At 41.6% G+C, this 22,491-nt stretch overlaps 1 protein-coding gene across 2 annotated transcripts; it reads left to right on the forward strand.

The window, feature by feature from the left end:
* The first annotated feature begins 147 nt into the window (after positions 1-147).
* Positions 148-22,489, forward strand: nfat5a (nuclear factor of activated T cells 5a). Of its 2 annotated transcripts, XM_079345739.1 has the most exons (12): positions 148-508; positions 11,546-11,674; positions 15,501-16,125; positions 16,245-16,428; positions 16,583-16,773; positions 16,857-17,029; positions 17,232-17,366; positions 17,491-17,543; positions 17,661-17,811; positions 17,944-18,122; positions 18,214-20,410; positions 20,778-22,489. In XM_079345739.1, the coding sequence occupies exons 1-12, from the start codon at positions 436-438 to the stop codon at positions 20,993-20,995; spliced, it is 4,308 nt and encodes a 1,435-aa protein (XP_079201865.1). In that variant the 5' UTR covers positions 148-435; the 3' UTR covers positions 20,996-22,489. The 2 variants fall into 2 exon arrangements, with proteins under 2 accessions (XP_079201865.1, XP_079201866.1); XM_079345740.1 differs by lacking the exons at positions 148-508; positions 11,546-11,674 and adding an exon at positions 14,895-14,957.
* The last annotated feature ends 2 nt before the right edge of the window (positions 22,490-22,491 follow it).

Genomic DNA, 22,491 nt, shown 5'->3' on the forward strand with positions numbered 1-22,491 from the left:
TGTACTTGTGTAAACAGATGAGATACTTACTCCAGTACTGTCACCACCAAAGACTGGACTTGAATGGTAAAGCCGTGGCTCCTCTGTATTTGAAGCTGGCCATTGCGCATGCCCCGTGGGCAGTTAAAAAAAGGGGGCGGGGTTAGGAAGTGGGCCGACCAACAGCAGGCAAGTGTGTGTGTTTGTGTGCTCGTCTCAACGTAGCAGCACGAGAAGTGTCTCAGCAAAGACACACACTGACGTGAGATGTGCTGGTTAACGGTTTTTTAATGGTATAGAAAGTTCTGTTTTTTTGTCGTCCCTTGTTTCGTTTTTACTCTCTCTCTGTATATTAAAACATTCCGCTTGTAAAACGTTTTATTTATTGACCCTAAGCTGCCGTTTTCGTTTCTTCTGGAGAGTGTCCGCTTCCCCTCCCCTCGATGAAGCGCTGCGATGCCCTCTGATTTTGTATCCCTCCTTAGCTCGGATCTCGACCTCAATTCCCCCAAATCTCTATACTCTAAAGGTAAGATTTTACTGAATAAGGGATGCTGTGATGTCTCGCCTCGCTTTGATTGGGGCAGTGTGGATGTCTTGGTACGTTAAGCTGCGAGCTATCAGTAGTTAGCTTCTTTTCTGCTGTTAGCTAGCCTGGCTAGCTTAGTTAGTTAGCTACATTTGGCTTGTGCCTGGTTGGTTAGCTGGCCATGTCACATGCGTGTAAGACCTTGATACGCTTGGATGCCAAAAACTAATCATGACACGTTTAAAGATGTTGTGTCTATGTTATTGAATCTGTCGGGCTTGTGGTCAGCATTGTGTTTGGTACTTAACTATTTATCAGCTTGTCATAGCTGTGCCTTCCAGCTTCACATTATTCAGAGGTTTAGTCCACCAAAGTCTTGATCGGATTGTATGTTGTGTGCATGTGGAGGCCTGTTTGAATGGGTGAAACATGTTCGTTGTGTTTCTGATCCAAAGTTTATCTGTGCATGGTGGCTGTTAGTCTGGTGTTGTTTTCTTTGAGGAGTTGAACCAGAGCTACCCTCCTTACACGCTCTCACGTTTTAAAGAATGAATGCTCTTCAAAGCTCAGAGTATGGAGTTACCTCTGTCATGAAAAGGGGGTAACTGGGGCTCTGGAGAGGGCTACTGGTTACAAAATATTTCCCATCAGCGATACACTTTGGACACGTGTCAGCTAACAGTCATGTTATTAGGAGGGCGTTTCTTCTTCTTTTTCTTCTTCTTCTTGTTGAAACTACAACAATGTTGTGGTTGTCAGCTGGTGAATTTTTACAGGCTTCCAACAGGAATTCGCCTGTAGGTTATTTCCATACCCCTTTTCCAGTTTATCTACTTTGTGAGGAAATAAATTGAATGGGAAATGGCTATTCAACACGAGCAGTTAAAACCCTATAGCTTATTCAGGAGTAAGTCTGGTCTGTTGATGTATTTTTTTAATATGGTAGCCTAAAATACACACAGGTACATTCAATTCAATAGTGTACTGGTTTTTATTTTCGTATTCGTTTGCATGTAGGCTTGTCGTAGCGAACAAAAAAGGCTTTTCTGTTTAATACACTTAGCACCTGTCTTCTGTAGCTCAGTCTGACAGTCCCACATCTATATGTTTAGGGTGCTCATAAGCTCGTAGAAAGTGTTTGCCTGTGACCCTGAAATGCTGAGTTGAGCCTGCCATACGGCCACACTGTGTCACATGGTGACAGTTTATTTATATCTCAGTCTGCCAAGTGTGTGCTCATGTTGGGGTCAATGTGGTAGACATGCTCATCAAAGAGCTAGTGGGGGATGTACACTGTCTTAAAGCAGGTGAAGGGTTCAGGAGGCCAAGTCATCTCTTCCCTGCTAGAATACATTACACCATCGAGGTGGTCACTGTCTGAACCCTGATTTTTCTGTTTATAGAAATAATGATAAATTGTGTTCTGCCTGTTCATTTAGCCCATCCATGTAGCTCATTTAGCGTTTTCATCTTGATTCTCTTTAAACTCTCTAACACATGGGACATTCATTGAGGTGTATCTAAGTAAATGACAACACGACTCTGAATAGAAATGGAAAAGAAACAACAAAAACTATAAATCAGTTAAAAAATGATTTGAAGTTTACGTTTACAGGATGAACTGCATGTCTGAACCCAAACAGCCAAAATGTTCACTCTGGCTTTTTGTGGAGTCAGAGCTGATGTGAGAACGCAGCGCAACGGATATAATCAGGGGAGCGAGTGGGACGGGAAGGGGTGCTGACGATTATTTCCTGTAATTGGTGCATGACCATATATTACATGCACACGTCTGTAACCATGCACATAATTAAACGGCTGCATTCCATTTTCTTTTGGCCAGATTCTTCTTCTCTGCTCCTCTGTCGATATTGGGACTCTGTTGGGGACGCCTGATCGCAAAGCGGTTGTGTTGTGTGCTCCATGTACAGAGGCTAATAGTCCTCGTCGCAGTGGATGTTGGTTCAAATCTGACCTCGGCCAATTTCCTGTCTCTCTCCACAGCTGTCCTATCCAATAAGAAAAAATATAACAATAAAACGCATGTCTTGCCTCCAGAGACCCCCCCCCCCCCCCCCCCCCACGTCCAGCATGTGAACAGCCAGATCAGGAGGATTTCAGGAGCAATCCTGCAGACATTTTTTTTTGCTTTTGCCTGATATGTCTGCTTTATTATGTTCTTTTTAAAAGGAAGGATGAACCATTAGATGACAGAACAGTTTCAGCTATTGGAGCTGTGGTGTGTGGTTTGATTAAATGGTGTAAGACTAACACTGTGATATATTGTTTATTTAACAGTAGGCCCAATAACCCCAAAAATCACCACCATTGGTTTGGACTTGTAGGAGAAAGCTAAAGCCCGATAACCTGAGGACCGCTGGTCTGGTTTTCTTTTCTTTCTCCTTCTTTTTTTTTTTTTTTTTTTTTTCAAACACGCTCTACACAAATTCAGCCCATTTTTCTGTTTGAGAATACTGGTTGATAACTTTTTTAACTGCAAATTCAGTTGGCTCATCATCTTGCTACACAGGATGGATACAGTATTCTTTTTGTTTTGTTAAGGTTCGGCCTAACCCTGTTTGTAGAAGAGCAAGTGCAAATGTGCCTCGCTTAACACGTAAACTGGAGGGAAATTCCTTTATTTTGAGAGGTCCCTTGATATCGGTGTTATGTAGATTTACATTATATTGGAGTTTGGCTTTGTTTAATGTCATTCAGATGTGACATATGAGAAGTAATGTCATTTGTGAAAAGAACCCTATTTAAAAGGCTTTGGTCAGCTGGTTCAGTTTTGATGTCCGCCCAGAACGACTATCACGGAGATAGTTTTTTAGTACAGTAAGCTACATGTGTTACTTTATCGTTAGGGATTTAAACTAGGTCCACATGCTAGAAACTAGGTTGTTTTTTAGTTTGTTTGTTTTTTTCACGAGTTCGAGCTACTGATCTGGTTTATTATTAATGTTTGATCTACATAAGCAGGCTCAAGGAGAATTAAATTGAATGTCAATCGGTTTTATATCGACACAGTTCAGTTTGAAAGTCAACAGCGACGCTTTAAAAGGGCCCAAAAATGGCGTTCTTCATGGTTACACTGCAATAAGCAGCGCCTTTGTCTGTAACCTGGCTCCTGCATACCGGTATGTGTTCAAGTGAATCATTAAAGCAGCTATTATTGGGCACTGAGATACATTCTTGGTCTGCTTTTTTTTTTTTCATTTGCAACAAAAACATCAAGTCTATGTATTGTCTATTCATCTTTCATCTGTCCAGCTCAGTCCAAAGCCAGCTGCAAAGAATAAAAATGGAGTGGTGGCCTTGCCATTTGGCAAATGTTTAAGGCATGTGTAATATGAGCAGTGCATATCTATGAGATGAAGTCATTTAATTGTTCTAAGTGTAGGTTAAAATCAGTCCACCCCCTGCCTGGCTGGTTTGTTGCAGCCTACTTTTACTGGTATACTGGCTTGTAGTGTTGTGCACAAACAAACAGATTTCCTCTGACAAAAACCAGATCTGTTTACCAAATGTAACTCGTGTCAAGCATTCTTACCGACTCATCTCTGTCCTGAGATAAGACTCCTCTTTTCACTGTCCCAGTGAAGTGTCTGTTTCTGAAGCATTCCTCTGTTAGTCACTGGGCTCAGGAGTTTTGCATGGTTCAAAGAAAGGCCATTTCTTTATTAAACACAAGATGTCTCCTTCCATTGTGGACTGTTAATTAAGAGAAGACATTTACAGGTACTTTGATAGTGTCAGTGTTTGCATATTGAAAACGTATTACTTCATGGTTGAATGAAATGTAAAACAAAATGGATCATGTACCCAAACTTGGAAGGCTAAACGGTTTGCATGTTAAAATCAGTGAAATCAGTTAAATGTGCTAACAAATAATTGATAAATCTGTCCAAAGGTATCAATGTTCACATCGGTACTCCGAAAAAGAAATCGCAATAATATCATGAGCATCAGCGGATGTAGAGCAAGACTTAGAAATAGGACACACCGCCGTCTTTAAAATCAAAGTTGTGAAAGTGTTTTAGATTCTCAAAGACAGGAAACGAACAAGGTGAGAAGACAACAGGCAAGACCTAATCTGTGTGCAAATACTGTAAGAAGACAGGGAAGTACACAAACAGCACAACCAACATGATGCAGACTATACCAGTGAGTCCAATCACCTCCCCATGATGAGGGGGAAAAAAATATTAAAAGGCCAAACCACACTGACAAGCGGGTTTGAATCTTTTTCACTCATTTGTCTACAGTCTCCTTTTGTTAAAAAAAAACAAAACAAAAGAGTTTAGTGAGTCATTAAATCCCTTGCCTGTTTTCAGTAAAGTATGTTGTCAAAAGTTTTTAAAAAGTTCCAGTAGCCACTCCACAGCGTACACACATTTTGCATGCTGTTCATTCCCTGCACATGACTCAATTTAAATACAATGAAATCCAGACTATAGATTTACATAAACAAATAAGACAATGAATTTTGTGCTGGTGTGACAACCAGACATATTTGTTTATAATTTATATAATTAATTAAAGAGTCTTTTTTTTTAATCCCATGATGTCACTATGAAATAGAACTGATCCAGTAAAATCTTTTCTGGGCTTTGAACTGTTTACCAGGTCATTATCACTATTCCCATAAGATAGTTTTAATGTCAGTATGGTAGCAGCCTGTTACTCTGTAGCTGTGAACTTAGCCAGTCAATCTGTTACATGGGGGGTGTTCAGTCCAAAAACTAACAATATAGTCACTTTAATGCACACGCTCCCTTTGTTGACTTACCGTACTAGTATTTAAATTTTATTGATGAAATTTCACCTTTAAGTCACCACGGGTCATCTTACATAAGATAAAAGCATAAAATAACGACATCACAGACTTACACAGCATGGAGGAGGGTGTCTGTTGTAAAACCCGAAACCCTTGAGACTCCAGGAAACAACACTGTTGATGTGTCCAAGGTTGTGCATCAGTATGTTTGTTAACTTCTTGAAAAAGCACACGTGTTGATGTTCCTGTTAGGGGGAACTTATATTGAGTTAAAGCAGCTTCTTATATTACAGTGTGATGTACGGACCGTTTTAAAAGCACTTTCTACATAAAAAAAGACCCAGGTTTACCTCACTGCTTGAATTTGAATTATTGGAGTAGTGGACTCAAACAACGTCTAAAGTCTCAAGAAAAGTGAAGATGTGTAACATTACAAGATGCATTCTTATTTGCGGTGCTTAGAGGTGGTAAAAATCACGATTCTTCTCTTCTAAGATTTAAAATTGATGCATAATTTCCCCAAATCTATTATTTTTTCAATTATATATTTTGGTTTTTGTTTTACTTTAGTTTAGTTTTTTTTTTTTTTTTGGGGGGGGGGGAGCATGGAGTGACTAATCAGTCACTCTATGCTCTCTAAATCAATAGAATGCCAAATAGAGCAACAAAACATTCAGCCAGTCGCACAGATGACTTGAGTAGATCCTGAAGTATGTACTGATTTAAAAATAGACTCAATCATGAATCCAGAATCGTTTTGAATCGAAAATCCACTTTGAATCGACTCGTGAGACACCCAAACACAGCACAACCAGGACAACAGAGTGAGCAGAGTGATGGACTTGTGCTCCTCTCAGTCCAGGCACAATGACATACTATATTCATGGTTTACTCCTCTGATTTGGTCAGTACATATCATTCGGACTCTACTGAGCCTGGAGATGCCCAGCTTAGTGAATTGACTTTTCTCTCGTCTTTATTAAGACATGTTACTCTTAATTGTGTGGCTCAGTACATTTCTGTCCTCGGTGTAGAGTCAGTGAATGGTGAGGTCCTTTGTTTTTATGTGACTACTCTTTGTTGCCAACAAATGGGCTCCAGTCAAGTGGAACACATATGGTACATCATACAGTTACACACATGTCCTGTGTAAACGGGGTAGTCATGGCTGATGTCATGTCGCGTTTGCAGTCATCTGTAGTACAGTCGTGCACAAAGGCTCTTTACATTATGAACAAAGCACAACAGATAGATGTTGAGTAGCATGCGCACTCTACTCTTTGTTTCTCACGTTGAAGTTCATTATCAGGGTTCCTCCGGTACACCCAAGGGTTTATAGAGACCTTCTGTTTGCCGTCATGTTTTACATTTTGTGTTAGTATGTTGTTGTAGATGTTCTGGTTTCAAGGCACAGTTCTCTCAGCTTTAATAGTCTAAAGATGCCCTTGACTTTCACACTGGGACCTGTGAGCACTTACAATCCTGTTCTCTGTATCAGGGGAAAAAACTGCAATTGAAAGGCAAACGGAGAGACTTTGTCCAGCTGTGGGAACATTACGTATATATGAACCTTATATAGAAGCCAGGAGTATAGGCTCCACCTGAACAGAAACTGTAGAAGGGAAGATAATATTTTAATTTACTTATTTTATTATTGAACTGAATTTTATTTCTTTATTTAAAAACGTCTGCAAGTTGAGTGTGACTTTGTGTAAATTGTGGACGCATGTATGTGTTCAAACTGTTACTTTGTGTGTACTTTGTGTTTGTAAAGAAAAAATGGAAATGAAAGTATTGAGGAAAAGAAAAACTGCTATTCAGGGGAAAATCCGACGTTTTCAAATCTTAATGTTGACATTCTGTTCACAACAAGCCATGCACTTCTTTTCTTTAAATACTTTGTGTCCATCAATGTTGTTAGTGCAAAAAGTATTTCCTGTTGTTTTAGGTTATCTTAAAGCTTTTGTTTACTCTCAACCATGCAAAATAAATTCATCAGTCAATAAGACAAACAAGATTAGAAGTGTCCACATAAGTAGTACCAATAATAGTACTTTATTCATGTGTTGTATTTATGTATGTAATATGTATCTACACATTCAAATACCATTTGAACCAATTAAATTAAGAATAAAAAAAACTACAAGGCCAAAGTTTAGGCTTAGAATTTTTTTGAGGTTGGCCTTCTTTAAAGTTTCACAATAGTATTTAAGTCATCTTCACCAAACATGGGTCAGTTAATGTTTCTTTTCATTTATTCATCATATTAAAGGCAGGGTAGGTAATTTCCTGCAGATACACTTTTTAAGATTTTGATTGAAATGATCAAATTACTTACTATTACTATTAATTACTGAAATTACAGTAATTAATAATTCATGCTATTTGAAAAAGAAACGAAAACAATTGTCATCTGTAGCCGTTGTAAACGTTAAAAACTTCGACCAATGACGGCACTACACACGTTTTAAAATGGGTACTGCAGTCCAAATTAAAAGCATTGGAGAAAGCTGCGTCCTCCCCAGAGTCGATGTGCGCACAGTTTGCTATGTCGCGGACACTGAACCTTTTTCAGTTCTAACCTATCCATTTCTCAAAAGCATCTCCACTATTTATCCAAGTTTTACAACGGTTCTGGTCGTAAAGCTTATTAGAAAGTAGCTAAGGCTTTTCAGGTTATGTTGAATCCGTTAACTGAGCTTAACCCTAGGCCACTTTCATCAATGCAACACCTGTTGGTATGCCATTTGCCTGGCAAACTGAGGAAGAGGGGCAAAAAGGCCATGTGTGTGTTACAGACCGTTCCACAATGGAATTGAAACTTTGTAGGACATGGCCGCTGTGCTGTTGATAGAGGACCCAGCACGTCAACATAGCAGTGTTTTCCCTTCCATTATATTTGGGGGGGCACTAATATATTGTAGTGATGTACTGTATATATATACAGATATACAGTATATAAATAATTGTGTCAGTCCTGTACTAACCCATATCTTAAATACATCATCAGAAGTGTTTGGAGTAAAATCTGGCTCTTGATGTAGCCTATAGTATCTCTAATTCCTCAGGATAGAAAAACATACAACTATAGATGAATATTACATAGCTCAGGTTAAGCGATGGCGTTGGACCCCGTCTTAATGCTTAAGTTCAGCCAAGCATTAAGCTAGCATACTGTGCAGCTCTTTGTGTGAACTGTGGTGACTTTGGGCTGCTGTCACGAGGTCAACAGTGTTGTTGACGTCACAAAACTGCGAGATCATATGTCCCGTCAGTTTCACCGTTCTGCTGGTGCTAAGTCATAGCAGAGTGTCAGATGACAGCTCCACAGGCTGGATGCACAGCTGAAATATCCATGGCAGGGTGTTGATGAGTACCTGTTTCTTAGCAACCAGACTACCTTATCAAGTGTTTATCTGCCATCAAAGGCAATTTAATCCCATGCAGCTGCAGAGGTTGGGGATAGTTTCTAGGAATGATCATATCAGCAGATATCAAAGAATTTCTAAATATACTAAACTCCCCCGAGTCTAATTTGGTTTTCCGTAAGACACCCGGCGTTGTGTTAGTGTTGACAGCAGAATATTTTTATATGTGAAGGAAACAATCTTGACACACAGATTTGGTTTCAGCCTTACTGTTTGCTTGCCTTTTCCACTAACCAACCTCAGTAACATGATCCCTTCACTGTTTTATTATAACTCCTTGAAAACTGTGAAAAATGTGAAAATAACCATTGATAGTATATTAGAAAACTCATTTATGAAATTGTCTTGAATTTTTATTGGACAACAAGGGTGGGTGCTAAAACTGCTATCAACATGGCACCGGTACTACCAGGTACAAATATTCTCTGAGTTTCAGAAAATAACAGCAACGTTAGGTGGGTGTGCTCGCCTGCAGGACGTCTGTTGTGTTAATATAGACTCTGTACCGGAATAGATCTTCTTTTCCATTATTAGAGTTCTATCCACTGAAGGTACTCACACGTGCCATTTCATGCCATGCGCACAGTTACACAAACACTGAAAGACGACCACACACACACACACACACACACACACACACACACACACACACACACACACACACACACACACACACATACACACACACACACAACAAGCTGAAAAGTCAGCAGTGTAGACGTGAGGATGCCGTCAGCAGAGGTGGGAGACAGTTTAACCTAGAGGAGGATAAACACACACTTTTCCTGCATTTGCTCTCCCAAACAGGCAGATAGGTAAGAGTCAAGCTATCACTTCTTCAGGAGTCAGGGAGAATTCAGCTTTAGACGGTAAAGCAGTGAACATTTCTGTTTTTTCATTTATTAATACGTTAGATTCAAAATGTCCAGACTATAGAGCATTAATGGTGACTGTTTGAATCTCTCTAGAAGACACTTCTACCATAAATGATTTGACATTCTATGTTTTCTCGTTGAGATTAGTTTGAGTAGGAATGAGAGATAGTCAAATAACCGGTTGCTGTTTAAAGGTTTTTTTTTCTGTTATAAACAATTTACTTACCAGTCAGTATTTTATTATGAACATAAATTACTTTCCATAAAAAGTTCTAAAATTTATTTTTGCTGTTCATTACAGTGCTTTAAAGAAAGAAATTCTAGTTCAGCTACGCATCGTTATCGGCTGGCAGGTCAGACCAGATAATACTTCAAATTTACTTTTACCCAAAATATGCAAAAATATATCGTACCTTGAACTTGTTATGGTGATATTTGATATGGTTCCATCCCTATTATCAAAATCACAGGTCTGTTCTGTTACCTTACTGTTGGAGTTCCAAGCGTACTGATGGTCATAAAATACGACCACAAAAGGCACCATTTCCAGACTTCATTTCAAGACTGGTTTTTGTGAATAACGTCAGTGGGTAGCACTTACCCATGATTGTGGCAGCCATGTTCTGGTACCAACCCATTGACCATCATGATGATAAATGGGAATGTCCACTCATCATTTATAATTTTGTGGTTGATAATCACCTTGACTAAAATTTCAGTCAGCAAATTTTGCAACGTATTAATCATGAAACCATTGTGTGTGTCAGTTCCTTTCTTTAATTTAGCTCCTTTGGCTGCCTCGTAACTGGGATGATGGGAAATCCTTAATCTGGAGCCTCGTACTACGCCAAAATCACGCTTTGGTTTCGTGAAATCAAACTAAAAAGCTGTCAAAAAGTCCCAGCAAGCGTTTATCAGCTATCAGATGAATGTTTGGAATACCTTACAGAACTGTAAATGTCTGTGTAGGTTCTCAGTCTTTCGTGTCATGGTAAATTCAAAACTTGATCTGAAGGTAACTGGACTGGTTGAAGACTCACTTTCACTTTCACATTCAAAACAAGAGTATTGCTTCATGATATTAAACAAAAAGTTGGATTCAAACTCTCAGGTCATCATCCATCTTGTCAATGTCAATTCAATGGAATTCATTAAATGGTCCTAGATTTGCGGTCCTGAATCTGAAGCCTTTAGAAACATTCTCAGCTAGTGCTGTTCACCAAGCTGCTGAATGTTGCTGCTCCAGGCAACCAAACAAATCTCTACCAAATGGGGCACACCTTGTCACCCAGGTAACAAAGAAAACGGGTGCTTGTCAGATAATCGTCACAAGGAAACTAATAGTGGGTACAGGTAGCCTGGGCGTCGCAGCTCAGTGTTTGATTGACAGTAACAAAAAAACAAAAAAATGATTAAAAGCAAAGACTGACTGACTTGTGATGTTCAGTGTGCATTGTATGGTGAGAAATTCAACATTTGTCAGTATATTATCATGGTCATGTTGTTATCCCTGTCCCTAGTGATTGTTAAAGTGAGTTTGGACGTATTTGGAGCCAGTTCAATGTTGTAGTGGATTACAAAGCAATCCTCTCTTCTTTTCAGCTTTTGGCCAAGATAGCATGGTTGGTGGTAATGTAACCGTCCTTTGTGTGACATGTAGTTAAGGACATCATGTATGCTTGGTGTTAAAGTGGTTTAACTAGTGAAAGAACAGAACATCTCAGTGATTATCCCAAAGCTAACAACAGTTTGTCCTCTTAAAGCAACTGAGGGATTTTACCTTCAATAGCTTATCATATTATTTGGCTCCAACTATGAATGACCTTGTCTGAAGATTTCCACGTGTGAGCGACGTGGCAAACCTTTTCTGTTGGTTTGAATTTGTCATGAACTTAATGCGATGTATGTTTTTCAGAACCTAATTTAATTTCTCCTGCATGTCTTTTCATGACAGAATCGGTTTATGACCTCCTCCCTAAAGAACTCCAGCTCCAGCCGCCGGCCACCCAGACAGACCCGCCCACCATGAGTCAGACGAGTGGGGGAGAGGCGGGACCTCCCCCCTCTGCAGCCTTAGCATCAGGTGAGCTACCTGCTCAGTTTATGAAAACCATGATCTTCGATCAGTTCCTCAATGTATTCCCCATCATATTAGGGGTGAAGAAAAGTGTATGACCTTGAATCAGTGTCTGGGGGCAACTTCACCCTTTCACTAAATACTGAGACAATTAAGGTTAGTGAGTGATTGAGATTGAAATGACTGCTGACAAAAAGACGCTGTCATGCAAGTCTTGAGGTTTATTTGGGTTTCACCGTCTCCATAACAATAAGGTTGTACTATCTTGGGGTTGGATGTTTGAGAAGTTGTCGAGTTGGACTCCAGCTCTATTTGAACATATCTGTTGTTATGCAAATTCTTTGATTAGTGTTCTGCATTAAAGGAATCCTCCACTTATTGAAAATACGTAGTGTCCTATCTGGCACCTTGTTTGAAAAAGTCTGTGTTAGCCGACACAGTTAACAACTTTTAGATGTTAATATGACATCTTCTCTTTTAAACCTATAGTAGCAGCCAAATGTAAAATACTGCTTGCTTTGACTCCAAATGTTCGTTTGATGTCAACACAAACAGCAACTTCAATAAGATCCTAGAGATCCTCACCTTACCCTTCATAAGACAGCTTAATTACCATAACTTTAGAGCTGAACTCAGTTAATATCCAGCTAATCCATTCTGTGCTATTCAAAGTGACTGCAGTGAATGTTTATGGCTTTGAAGTTGTGAAGGTCATTCACAGTTTTACTTTAGCTGGAAAGCTGAGTAGCAGCTCCAAGTAAAGTTGAGTTGCATCAACAGCATGCTAACATAGCTTGTTCCTTGTCATTTCTCTCATTTTTCTTCTGCAGCACTTTTCACTGTTATGCTTGTGCTTATTGCTCTATTTCACTCTGCTTTTTAGGCAGTAATGCATATTTATATGATCAGCTTTAGAATCAAACCAGTAATGCTCATCCATAATAATGTTCTTGGCTTAAGCAGTCATCTCAGCCATCCATTATGTTGCGAATATAGATTTTGTCTCGGTGTCTGCATCTATTGTAGCACCCTTTAATTAGAGCACCTCTCTAAAGTTGTCAGGAACAAATAGTTTTCTGAAAGCAGCTATTAGTTCAGTTCATTGGGTAATGATTTTGGTAATCCCTATCAACCAAAGTGGTTCTAAAATACTTCACTTCCCATAAGCGCCTCCACCTAGTAGTTGTAAATATAGTGTGAACATTTGTTTTGAAGCGGGTCGAATATAGATGCAACTTATTTTTAGTATTTGATCTTGTAAAATTGTTAACTAGAGTTTAATCAACATCTGTCTCCGTCTGGGCAGAGAAGAGTCAAATCAAGATCCGTCATGAATCCTGTCAAAAATCCTCTCACTCAAATTACTGAATGACGACCACAGTCCATTGGGGTTCTTTGCACACAATCTAGCCCTGTCTCTTTTACTCTTTATGGTTTGGCATCTTTTGTTTTTATCTTTTGCTTATCAGCCCCACTAAATATACCCCCCCCCCCCCCCCCCCCCCCAATATACCGTAAATTCCGGACTATAAGCCGCTACTTTTTTGTCACGTTTTGAACACTGCGGCTTTTACAACGATGCGGCTTATTTATGGATTTTTCTTGCGGGACAATGAGCTTCTGCCGCAAAAACATTTCACCTCGTCACATCGGATCTTAATATCAGATCTTAACACACGGAGAAATGCATATGATGCAGCTTTCAAGTTAAAGGCGATCGAGCTGGCTGTCAAAGAAGGAACTAGAGCTGCTGCACGTAAAGTTGAAACTGACAGCGACATCGAAAAAGAGACTGAGGAAGTGAGTAATGAAGTCATTCTGAGGCAGTGAATGGATGGACTTTTTCTTGTGAAATGTATTATGGTAATCTTTTTCATCAGCCGTGTTACAGACACTGTTCGATAAAGGATTTCCACTAGGCTTCGTATTTGCGGATGTAGCCGGTAGCCTACGTATTTAATTAAAAGTTAAAACAACGTTTTTGTGTCACTTCTTTCTGTGTTTCGCTTTGTTACAATGTGGACACCTGCGGCTTATAATCAAGTGCGGCTTATATATGTACAAATACATTTATTTACTTATTTTTTGCCGGTGCGGCTTCTATACAGGTGCGCTCAATAGTCCGGAATTTACGGTAATTATTCTCTTTAATGTACCACTGAATCACCAAACATACGGTTCAAATGTAATCATAGGATCTTCAGGGCTGTGTGCCTTGTTTGGATATATCTCTCTTTCACTTGGTATTTGGCTCAGATTTGATAAAGAATGACTTTTCATACGAAGCTTGATCCAAAGGCAGCTGGACGAGGCTGAAGATCTTGAAGATGTTTCGTCTCTCCTCCAATAGTCTTCTTCAGTTTCACCAGTTATTTTAGAACTGAAGAAGCCTTTTGGAGGAGAGGTGAAACGTTTTCAAGATCCTCAACCAAGTCCAGCTGGATCGAGCTTTGAATTTACCCTGGCCTGGATGACTGAGAACCTACACAGGCAGTTACTTTACAGGAATAAGTAGTCTCCTGCTGATGGTCATGTGTGGGTTTTGTAGGGCATATCAAAGCATCGGTTTTACTTTGAGTCTGTTCAATAAGCAGATGAACTCCGTGCTCATACTTTACATGAATGACAAGTGCCTACCTACAAGAGAACAGTCTATGCCCTTTTGTCTTTGAAACATTTAAACAGCTGTCGGCCATCTGATCATTAAAAGGAGTTAACAAACCCTTTGAGCTTTACAGTGGCATTTTCTCAAAGCAGCTAACATTTTTAGCCATTATTTAGGGTATCTCTCTTTGTGAAACAGTGAAGTTGCCCCAAACAAATGTTGAACTGTCAATATGATAAAGCAACACAATAAAAGACCATGGTTTGATCATGGATCCTGGTCCAGGGAAGCCACATCAGTGTTTAATGAGAATATTTCTAGTCTTTAGTTTCACCTAGAGAGCAACCTTTCTGATGAACACTCATGTTAGAGAGCACTTTTGTCAACTTTTCTGACTGATCCAGTTGGCCTTAAGCAGCGAAGATCAAAAGCATGACTACTGTATTGTTCTTCAGATCATTATGAACCTATAGCCCTACTTTAAAATGTCTATAAATTATCAACTTTAGACGTTATCCCTTCCTCCAGTGTTTTAATTCATCCAATTTACTGATTGACAGAAGTTGACTCTTGAATGATCAGCTCTCTTGTTGCTCATTGGCTGTCTCGTTTTTATTGCAGGAAGTTCCCTCTGAGGCAGGGAGTGTCTGCATATAAAATGGTCTGCAGTTCACTGCTCCATAGGTCAGAGGCTTGTTTATTCTGTCTCCATGGCTACGCTCAGTCCCAACCAAATCTTCCAATTGGCATGCGCAAACTACTGTTTTACTACTGAATGCACATTGCACAAACTGTACTGTAACCCTGGCAAATTTAATTTGGCGCCACATTACCAGCTTGCAAATTTGGCTGTACAAGAAGGTTTGGCCAGTTGTTCTGTTTCTTTCAGGCAATGTGTATGTTTCAATTTATAGCTTGCTTTTGTTTTTGTAAACAAAGCATGCCAGTTTTGTCACATTGATTTTAATTAAGTTAACGATCTGTAGGAATCAAAACATTGTGGGACCTAAAGTACCCTTCTCAACTTTAACTTCAGTATATTTGATCAATGCTTGACAGCTCTCGCATGCACAGTGAGAGCAAATAACCCACAACAGACTGTTGAAATTAGAGTTGGGAAGAGGGGAAATCAATACAAATCATGCACAAATTCAGCTGCTTGAATGGGACTGCTAGCCTGCACTGTGCTGAACATCTGTACTAACTTGTCTGTGCATACTACCACAGATGCCCCCTCATCCACCTCCAGCCCCTCTGCCTCCTCCTCCCTGGCCATGGGTGTCCCAGCCAGTGGCTCCTCTACCTCGTCCTCAGACCATCTCAAGGTTTCCCAGCATCTCAACTCCACTGGAGTGGATGGAGCTGGAGCTTCAGAGATGCAAGGTATGGAGGCTGCTGCGTCTGCCCCCAGCAGAGGCAACAGCGGAGCAAACACTGCAACAGGAGACATAGGGTCAGGAGTGTTGTCAGGCCTAGGAGTCCAGCAGCCTCAAAACACACCATCAAAACGGAGGCCTGTGTTGAGCATATCCCCACCACCTGAGGACCTTTTTGACGACAGCCAGATGTCTTGCCAAGAGGAGCCTACAGTATCCGCTCCAACAGGTCCAGACTCGGAGCAGAGCAGCAGTATATGGGCTGATGATTCCCTTTCAAACTTCAGCTTGATCAGTTCCATCTCCTACAATGACAACACAGAGGTGCCACGCAAGTCTAGAAAGCGCACTCCTCGTCAGCGGCCTGGCCCTAAGCCTGCTAATCCAGAGGACAGCATGGATGTGTTTGATGCTGACAGTGCCAAGGCCCCTCATTTTGTCCTTTCCCAGCTGGGCACAGACAAGACAGGTTCAAGGTGAGGTAACCTTTATCTGGTGCACAGTCTGTCAGCAATTCAGCTCAAGACTATCTCTCTCCCTGTTGTAGTTCTGTCAGTCATATTGGTGTCATCATGTGATTTTTGTTGCTCTTCAGCTCTCTTGAGTCGGGCACTTCAGTGAGGAGTGGATCACTGTCCACCCAGTTCCCTCAAAGAAGTGATGGGAAGGAGCTTAAGATCCTGGTGCAGCCAGAGACCCAGCACAGAGCACGCTATCTGACAGAGGGCAGCAGGGGATCTGTCAAAGATCGCACACAACAGGGATTTCCCACTGTCAAGGTTTGACAACGAACCGCATCTGCTTTTTCTTAACACCAGACCAAGACCAAACCAGATTTGGTCAAACTGAAATGCATTCTTCATTTGTGCTGTTCTTATATTAATGGTGAATAGCAAATTGTTTACATAATTTCCACATTTCTTTTGTCCCTAGTTGGAGGGTGTTAGTGAACCAGTAGTGCTGCAAGTATTTGTTGCAAATGATGCAGGCAGAGTGAAGCCTCATGGTTTTTACCAGGCATGCAGAGTGACAGGACGCAACACCACAGCCTGCAAGGAGGTGGACATAGAGGGCACGACCGTTATCGAGATCCCTCTGGAGCCCAGCACCGACATGACACTTGCGTGAGAACTTATTTCTTGTATGACTTAATACTGATATTTAAAAGTATTTAGTTTGCATTTCAAATCCTCTGTTGTTTCTGAAGGGTGGACTGTGTAGGAATTTTGAAGCTGCGGAATGCAGATGTGGAGGCTCGTATTGGTGTGGCAGGATCCAAGAAGAAGAGCACACGTGCCAGGCTGGCTTTCAGAGTCAGCATACCCCAACCCGATGGATCAGCCCTCACTTTGCAAGTCCCATCATCACCGATCCTCTGCAGTGAGTATTTCAGACAAAACAATAACCTAAAAAACTTAACAGCCTGCTTCAGGCTTCATAAGGATGGGAAACTGTTTGTTTCTGGTGGTGTTTTGCTTTCATAATCCATTGCATTTAAAATGATTTAACTCTCCATTGGAACTATTGCAAAAACTAGCTGAGATGTCATGAGTTTTGATCCTTTGACTCTTTCATTCTTCAGCTCAGCCAGCCGGAGTACCAGAGATCCTAAAGAAGAGTCTTCACAGCTGCACAGTAAGAGGAGGAGAGGAAGTTTTCATTATTGGAAAGAACTTCCTCAAAGGAACCAAAGTTATATTTCAGGAGAACATTGCAGGTGGGCCATCCAGATTGTCAGAGTTGTCCTTAGTTGTGTCATGAAGTAGTTGTGGATGTAGGTTTCTGCAGTTTAACCTCTGAGGGATGGAAAAAATATTAAAGTATTTGTTGGTCTATTGTAGATGATAATTCCTGGCAAGCTGAGGCAAAGATTGACATGGACCTTTTCCATCAGGTAAATACAAATGGAAGTGTGTATACTCTTGTATTTCACTTTCAAAATAAAACTTCCTGCTGTATCAAAACCACCTGCTGATCGTCCTTTTTCCTGGGCTTATTATTTATTTTCCAGAACCATTTGATAGTGACAGTCCCGCCATTCCACAACCAGTCAATCAATTCTCCAATTTCTGTGGGAATCTTTGTGATGACCAATGCTGGTAAATCACATGACGCCCAGCCCTTTACCTACACTCCAGACTTGGTTACAGCCACAAGCTCAGGTATGGCCATTTTTCCATTGCAAAGACAACTACACTGATAATTAATTATTGGTCAATATTCTGTGAATCTTAGGATATAGACTTGGTCTTCTCACAGACGCATTCTTATCCTGTTTCCTATCTCACCCTCAGCTGACAACTCAAATGTCCGAACAGTAAAATTAGAGGAACCCTCCCTGGTTCAGACTTGTGTGTTTGATGGCCAGATCAAATCTCCTGAGCAAGCTGACTGCTCTGGTCAGCCCTCCAAACGGCAGGAGGACACACCAATGGAAGTGTCGAGCAATCCACCACCAACAGAAGTCTTCAAGGTGAGATACCGTTTATTCTCCAAAAAGAGGAATCAAAATAACAACTTTGGGTATTCCGGTGGTTACATTTTTGTGCTCTTTCTTTTCTCAGCCATCCACTGATCCTCTTGTCTCAGTGCAGCAGACCCTGGAGCTCAGCTCTAGTTCTCATCCAGTTGCAGAGTCCTTTCAGAGCCCAATGCCCCTACAACCTGAAGATGTGGTGCTTCCACATGCGACACCAGTTTTCCAGAGCCTAGAGTCTCTTAGCACCATACAAAAGCAAGAAATTGCCCCAACAACCTCCTTCCCAGTGGCAGGAGATACTACAATCCCCCCTGTGACACCGGAAGTCCCTCAGCAATTCCTCAGAGACCCTCAGGACAGCCTGTCTTCTGAGAGTTCTCGTAATAGTGGAGGGGTTGTAATTGTGGCCATGCCCCAGATTGCAAATCCTTCTCAGCCCCAGCCTCAAGAGTCGCAGGTTTCACTGTTCCCCCAGGAAGGGGTAGCTGAGCTGGAGCGGGCTGTGAGAGAGCTCCAAGCTGGAGGTAACACCACACTCCAGCAGGTGCTGGAGGCTGCTGTAGTCCAACAGCAGCTTAACTCAGTGCTCTACAGCCCCACACTGTCTGCAGACTCCCTTCAACAGCACGTCCAGGAAAACATGAACAGTCTTAGATTGGGAACCAATGATAACTCACTATCTACTCAGCAGCAACTACAGATACAACAGCAACAACAGATGCAACAACAGCAACAACAGATGCAGCAACAGCAGCAGCAGCAACAACAGCAAATACAACAACACTTTCAACAGCACCAACAACTGCAGCAACAACAGCAGCAAATCCTTGGTAACCTCCAACATCAACAACAGCAGCAACACTTACAGCAACAGCAGCAGCAAGTTCTTGGCAACATGCAACTCCAACAACAGATTCTATTACAGCCACAAGACCAACAGCATTTGCAGCAGCAACAAATCATTGAGAATATTCAGCAACAACAACAGTTGCAACAAAATCAGCAACAGCAAGTCCTCAGCAACATCCAGCTTCAGGATCAGCAACAACAAAATCAAATACTTAACAACTTACAGCAGCAACAGCTGCAGCAGCAGCAGCAGCAACAAAATCAAGCTTTGAGCAACTTGCAACAGCAACAACTGCAGGAGCAGCAGGTATTGGAGAATTTACAACAACAGCTTCAAGCAGAGTTATGTCAGCCCCAGATCCACTCCTCCACCCAAGTCCAGCAGCCAGTGTCCCTCCTTCAGCAGGCTGGAGATCTGCTCACCATTCAGACAAGCTTCCCCACACAGCCACCATCCCACACATCTCCCCCACAACAACTCTTCCAGTCGCCCAGGCCTCTGGAAGAGAACCAGGGCTCCCAGCAGCAGGTCCAGGCAGCCCTGCTCCAGAACACACTAACGGTTCTGACAAGTGGCACTCTTGCAACAGAGCAGCAGTCTTCAGGCTCAACACTGTACCTGTCTCCAAACCCTCAGCCCCAACAGCAGCAGCAGCAGCAGCAACAGCAGCAGCAGCTGGCATTCATCTCCTCCATGGATACATCCAGCCAGCCCCAGTCTGTTGCAATGTTTCAGAACCAACCACAAGCCCAGCTTTCCCAAATGCAGCAACAGAGCACCCCCATGGAGCAACAGCAGTCTCCTCAGCGAAACCAACAGCAGCCACCACAGCTTCCAATGGGCCAGCAGGGCTCCTTGTTCCAAAGTATACCAAACCACTCACAGACAAACCCTGTCCCACAGAGCCAGCTATCACAACCCCAGCAGACAGGTCTGCTCCTCTGTACCACAGATCTGAACCCCCAGGCTATGCCCCCAACTATTCTCTTTAGCACTCAGACTGGAGGCCCTCCCACGATGGGCAGCATTAGTGTTGGAATCTCTCAGTCTGAACCTGTAGAGCCCATGTCCTTCCAAGACCAGAGTTCCTCAAACAGCAACTCAACATCAAATGAGAACCAACAACAGAGCCTGTTCCAGGAGCAGCAGCCGATGCAATTGGGCCAGAGTTCCAGCGGCATCCCAAACAGTCAGTCCGTGGACTTGTTCCTGCCACAGACGACTCTGTCCAGCCTGCAGGGCACCATTGGTGCACAGGAGCTAACCAATCAGGCTCCACCCCCTGGCACAACCATCTTTGTGGTACAGGGTGGTGTGGGTGTAGTAGCCAACCCTGGCCAGCAGCCACCGGAGCAGCTTTTCCAGACAAGTGTGAGTGGGAATGTGGCTCAACAAGGACAGGGCAACCTGTTTGTGTTTGGCATCCAGAATGGTAAGAGAATTTTGTTTCTCCACTTCTAGACTGTGGTAGATCACTGTTTAGGAACTGATTTGAGTTTTGTCTTCAATCCCATTACTGTATTGTTCCCTCCTGAGTCAACAGGTTCAAGTAGAGCCTCAGTTGCTCCTAAAGGGAGACAAAAGGCTACAAAAACACTTTGGTACCTGCAGTGGTGGCAAAAAGAAAAAGTCTTTTTGTCTGGCCGTCCCTTGAACTGTGAATGTGTATTGCAGTAAAGCCTTGTTTTTATCCTTGTAATGCCTAATCTCCCGTTTGCACTACAGGTTTACCTCGGTTAGTAAACCATTGACGATGCTTTTATGACGGTAAAATTATTTTAATTTTCTCTTCCTCCCAGACTCGCCCCAGCTGCTCAACTCCTCTGGATCCACCCTGCAAGCTCAGGGTCAGCCCCAGAACTCCACTCACATGCAGCCCCTGTTGGAGCAGCCCATGGCCCAAACTGCCTCCCAAATGCCCGTCACCATGCACGACAGTTTGCAGAACTCTCTTCAGGCACAAATGCAGTCCAGCTTAGAGAATGCCATGCAGACAAATCTGCAAAATGCAAAGTAGACAAATGCATAAACAGCTCTGCAGCCAAGTGTGGTCAACCAGAGAGACAAGTCTGCTGTCTCCTTTGCAGGGCAATCTACAGATACAGAGCAGCTTACAAAATCAACAGCAGGCATCAATATCAGTCTCATAAAATTGAAAACCTGCTGGAGAGCCTGTAAAAGCAGTGAGAATTGTTTGGACCTTGCAGGCACCAAGGAGAGCAAGTGATATGTAACGGAAAGTTATACATCCTTAAATCAACAGACAGAAAAACCGCATTTTCAGTCAAGTCCACAAAACTTCAATTACAATGAAGGAATTAGAAGCCCCCACATAGACCAACCTATGAGCTCTTCTTAATGTTATATTTATGATTCATGATAGAAGTCATATGCCCATTGTCCTTGAATTGATGATGGTCAGCCATTTCTTATTAGCCTAATGTTAAAACTGCTTCATCTATTAGTCCCACGAATGCAGTGGTTTGTTTCAATAATCTGAACCTACAAATAGTTTACTTGGTTGGTGGATACATTGGGAAGGGTTAAAAAAAATGGCAGCGATGGGGAATAAGAAAACTAGTAATGTGATTCAGACGAGTCTGTAATAGCACGTAGTGTAGCCAAAACAGACAGCCACGACTTGAATAACAGATTGCACAGAACTGCCGGATGAAGACTGACTCTCATGTGTTGGATGTGTAAACTCTGACCTTTGTTTTAATCTAAGAGGCAGACTGTGAGATGTGTTTTTGTCTGTCGTGGAACTGTGGTGATTAGCAGGTATAAAAACGGGGGGGAAATGATGTCACAACAACTCAATTAAATTTTATTTGGCGATGGATAATGTAAAATATTTAGCAAAATGTTAAACCTAGCGTTTGTATTTAAACAATCGAACTAAATTATACTCTAAGAGTAAAGACATAAATTAAGTACATGTGTACGATGATTGGTGGCCTTTGTGTTCGCTGGCATGGCTGGAGGGCACTCCTGAGCTCGCCATAAGAACAGGGACAATTAAACATTGATAAAAACAAAAAATAAAACCAACTTACCAAAACAGGTATGAATTTGTTGATGCCATGCAGCAGCCTCTCCTCATGTGTTAAAGGAGAGGGGACTATTTAACACTCGCAAATGAGATTGAGACTGGTGAATAATGTGACTTGGCCTTTCATTCTGGCAACTCCTATTGTTTTCATACTGTCAGGCCACATCAGGGGATGCAGGAGCTTTCTTGATGAAATTCTACGTAACTTTAACTCTATGTAGTGTGTGTATTTTTTTTTTTTTTGTTTTGAAGAAGATGGTATCTTTTACCAAAATAATGTGGTTAGAAAGTAACTTTCCACTAGTGATAAAGGAGTGTTGTGTGGTTTTATGAACATTTTATCTCAAGCACTTTATAACCTCTAGCTAATCCTTACATCCGTCCGCAGCTCTCTACTGACCCAGCTGATTTGTACTTGGAAAAGTCCACTTAAAAAAAGAAAAAAATAGAAAACATAAAGC

Source organism: Symphodus melops (assembly GCF_947650265.1).
Source record: "Symphodus melops genome assembly, chromosome: 6".
NCBI lineage: Eukaryota > Metazoa > Chordata > Actinopteri > Labriformes > Labridae > Symphodus > Symphodus melops.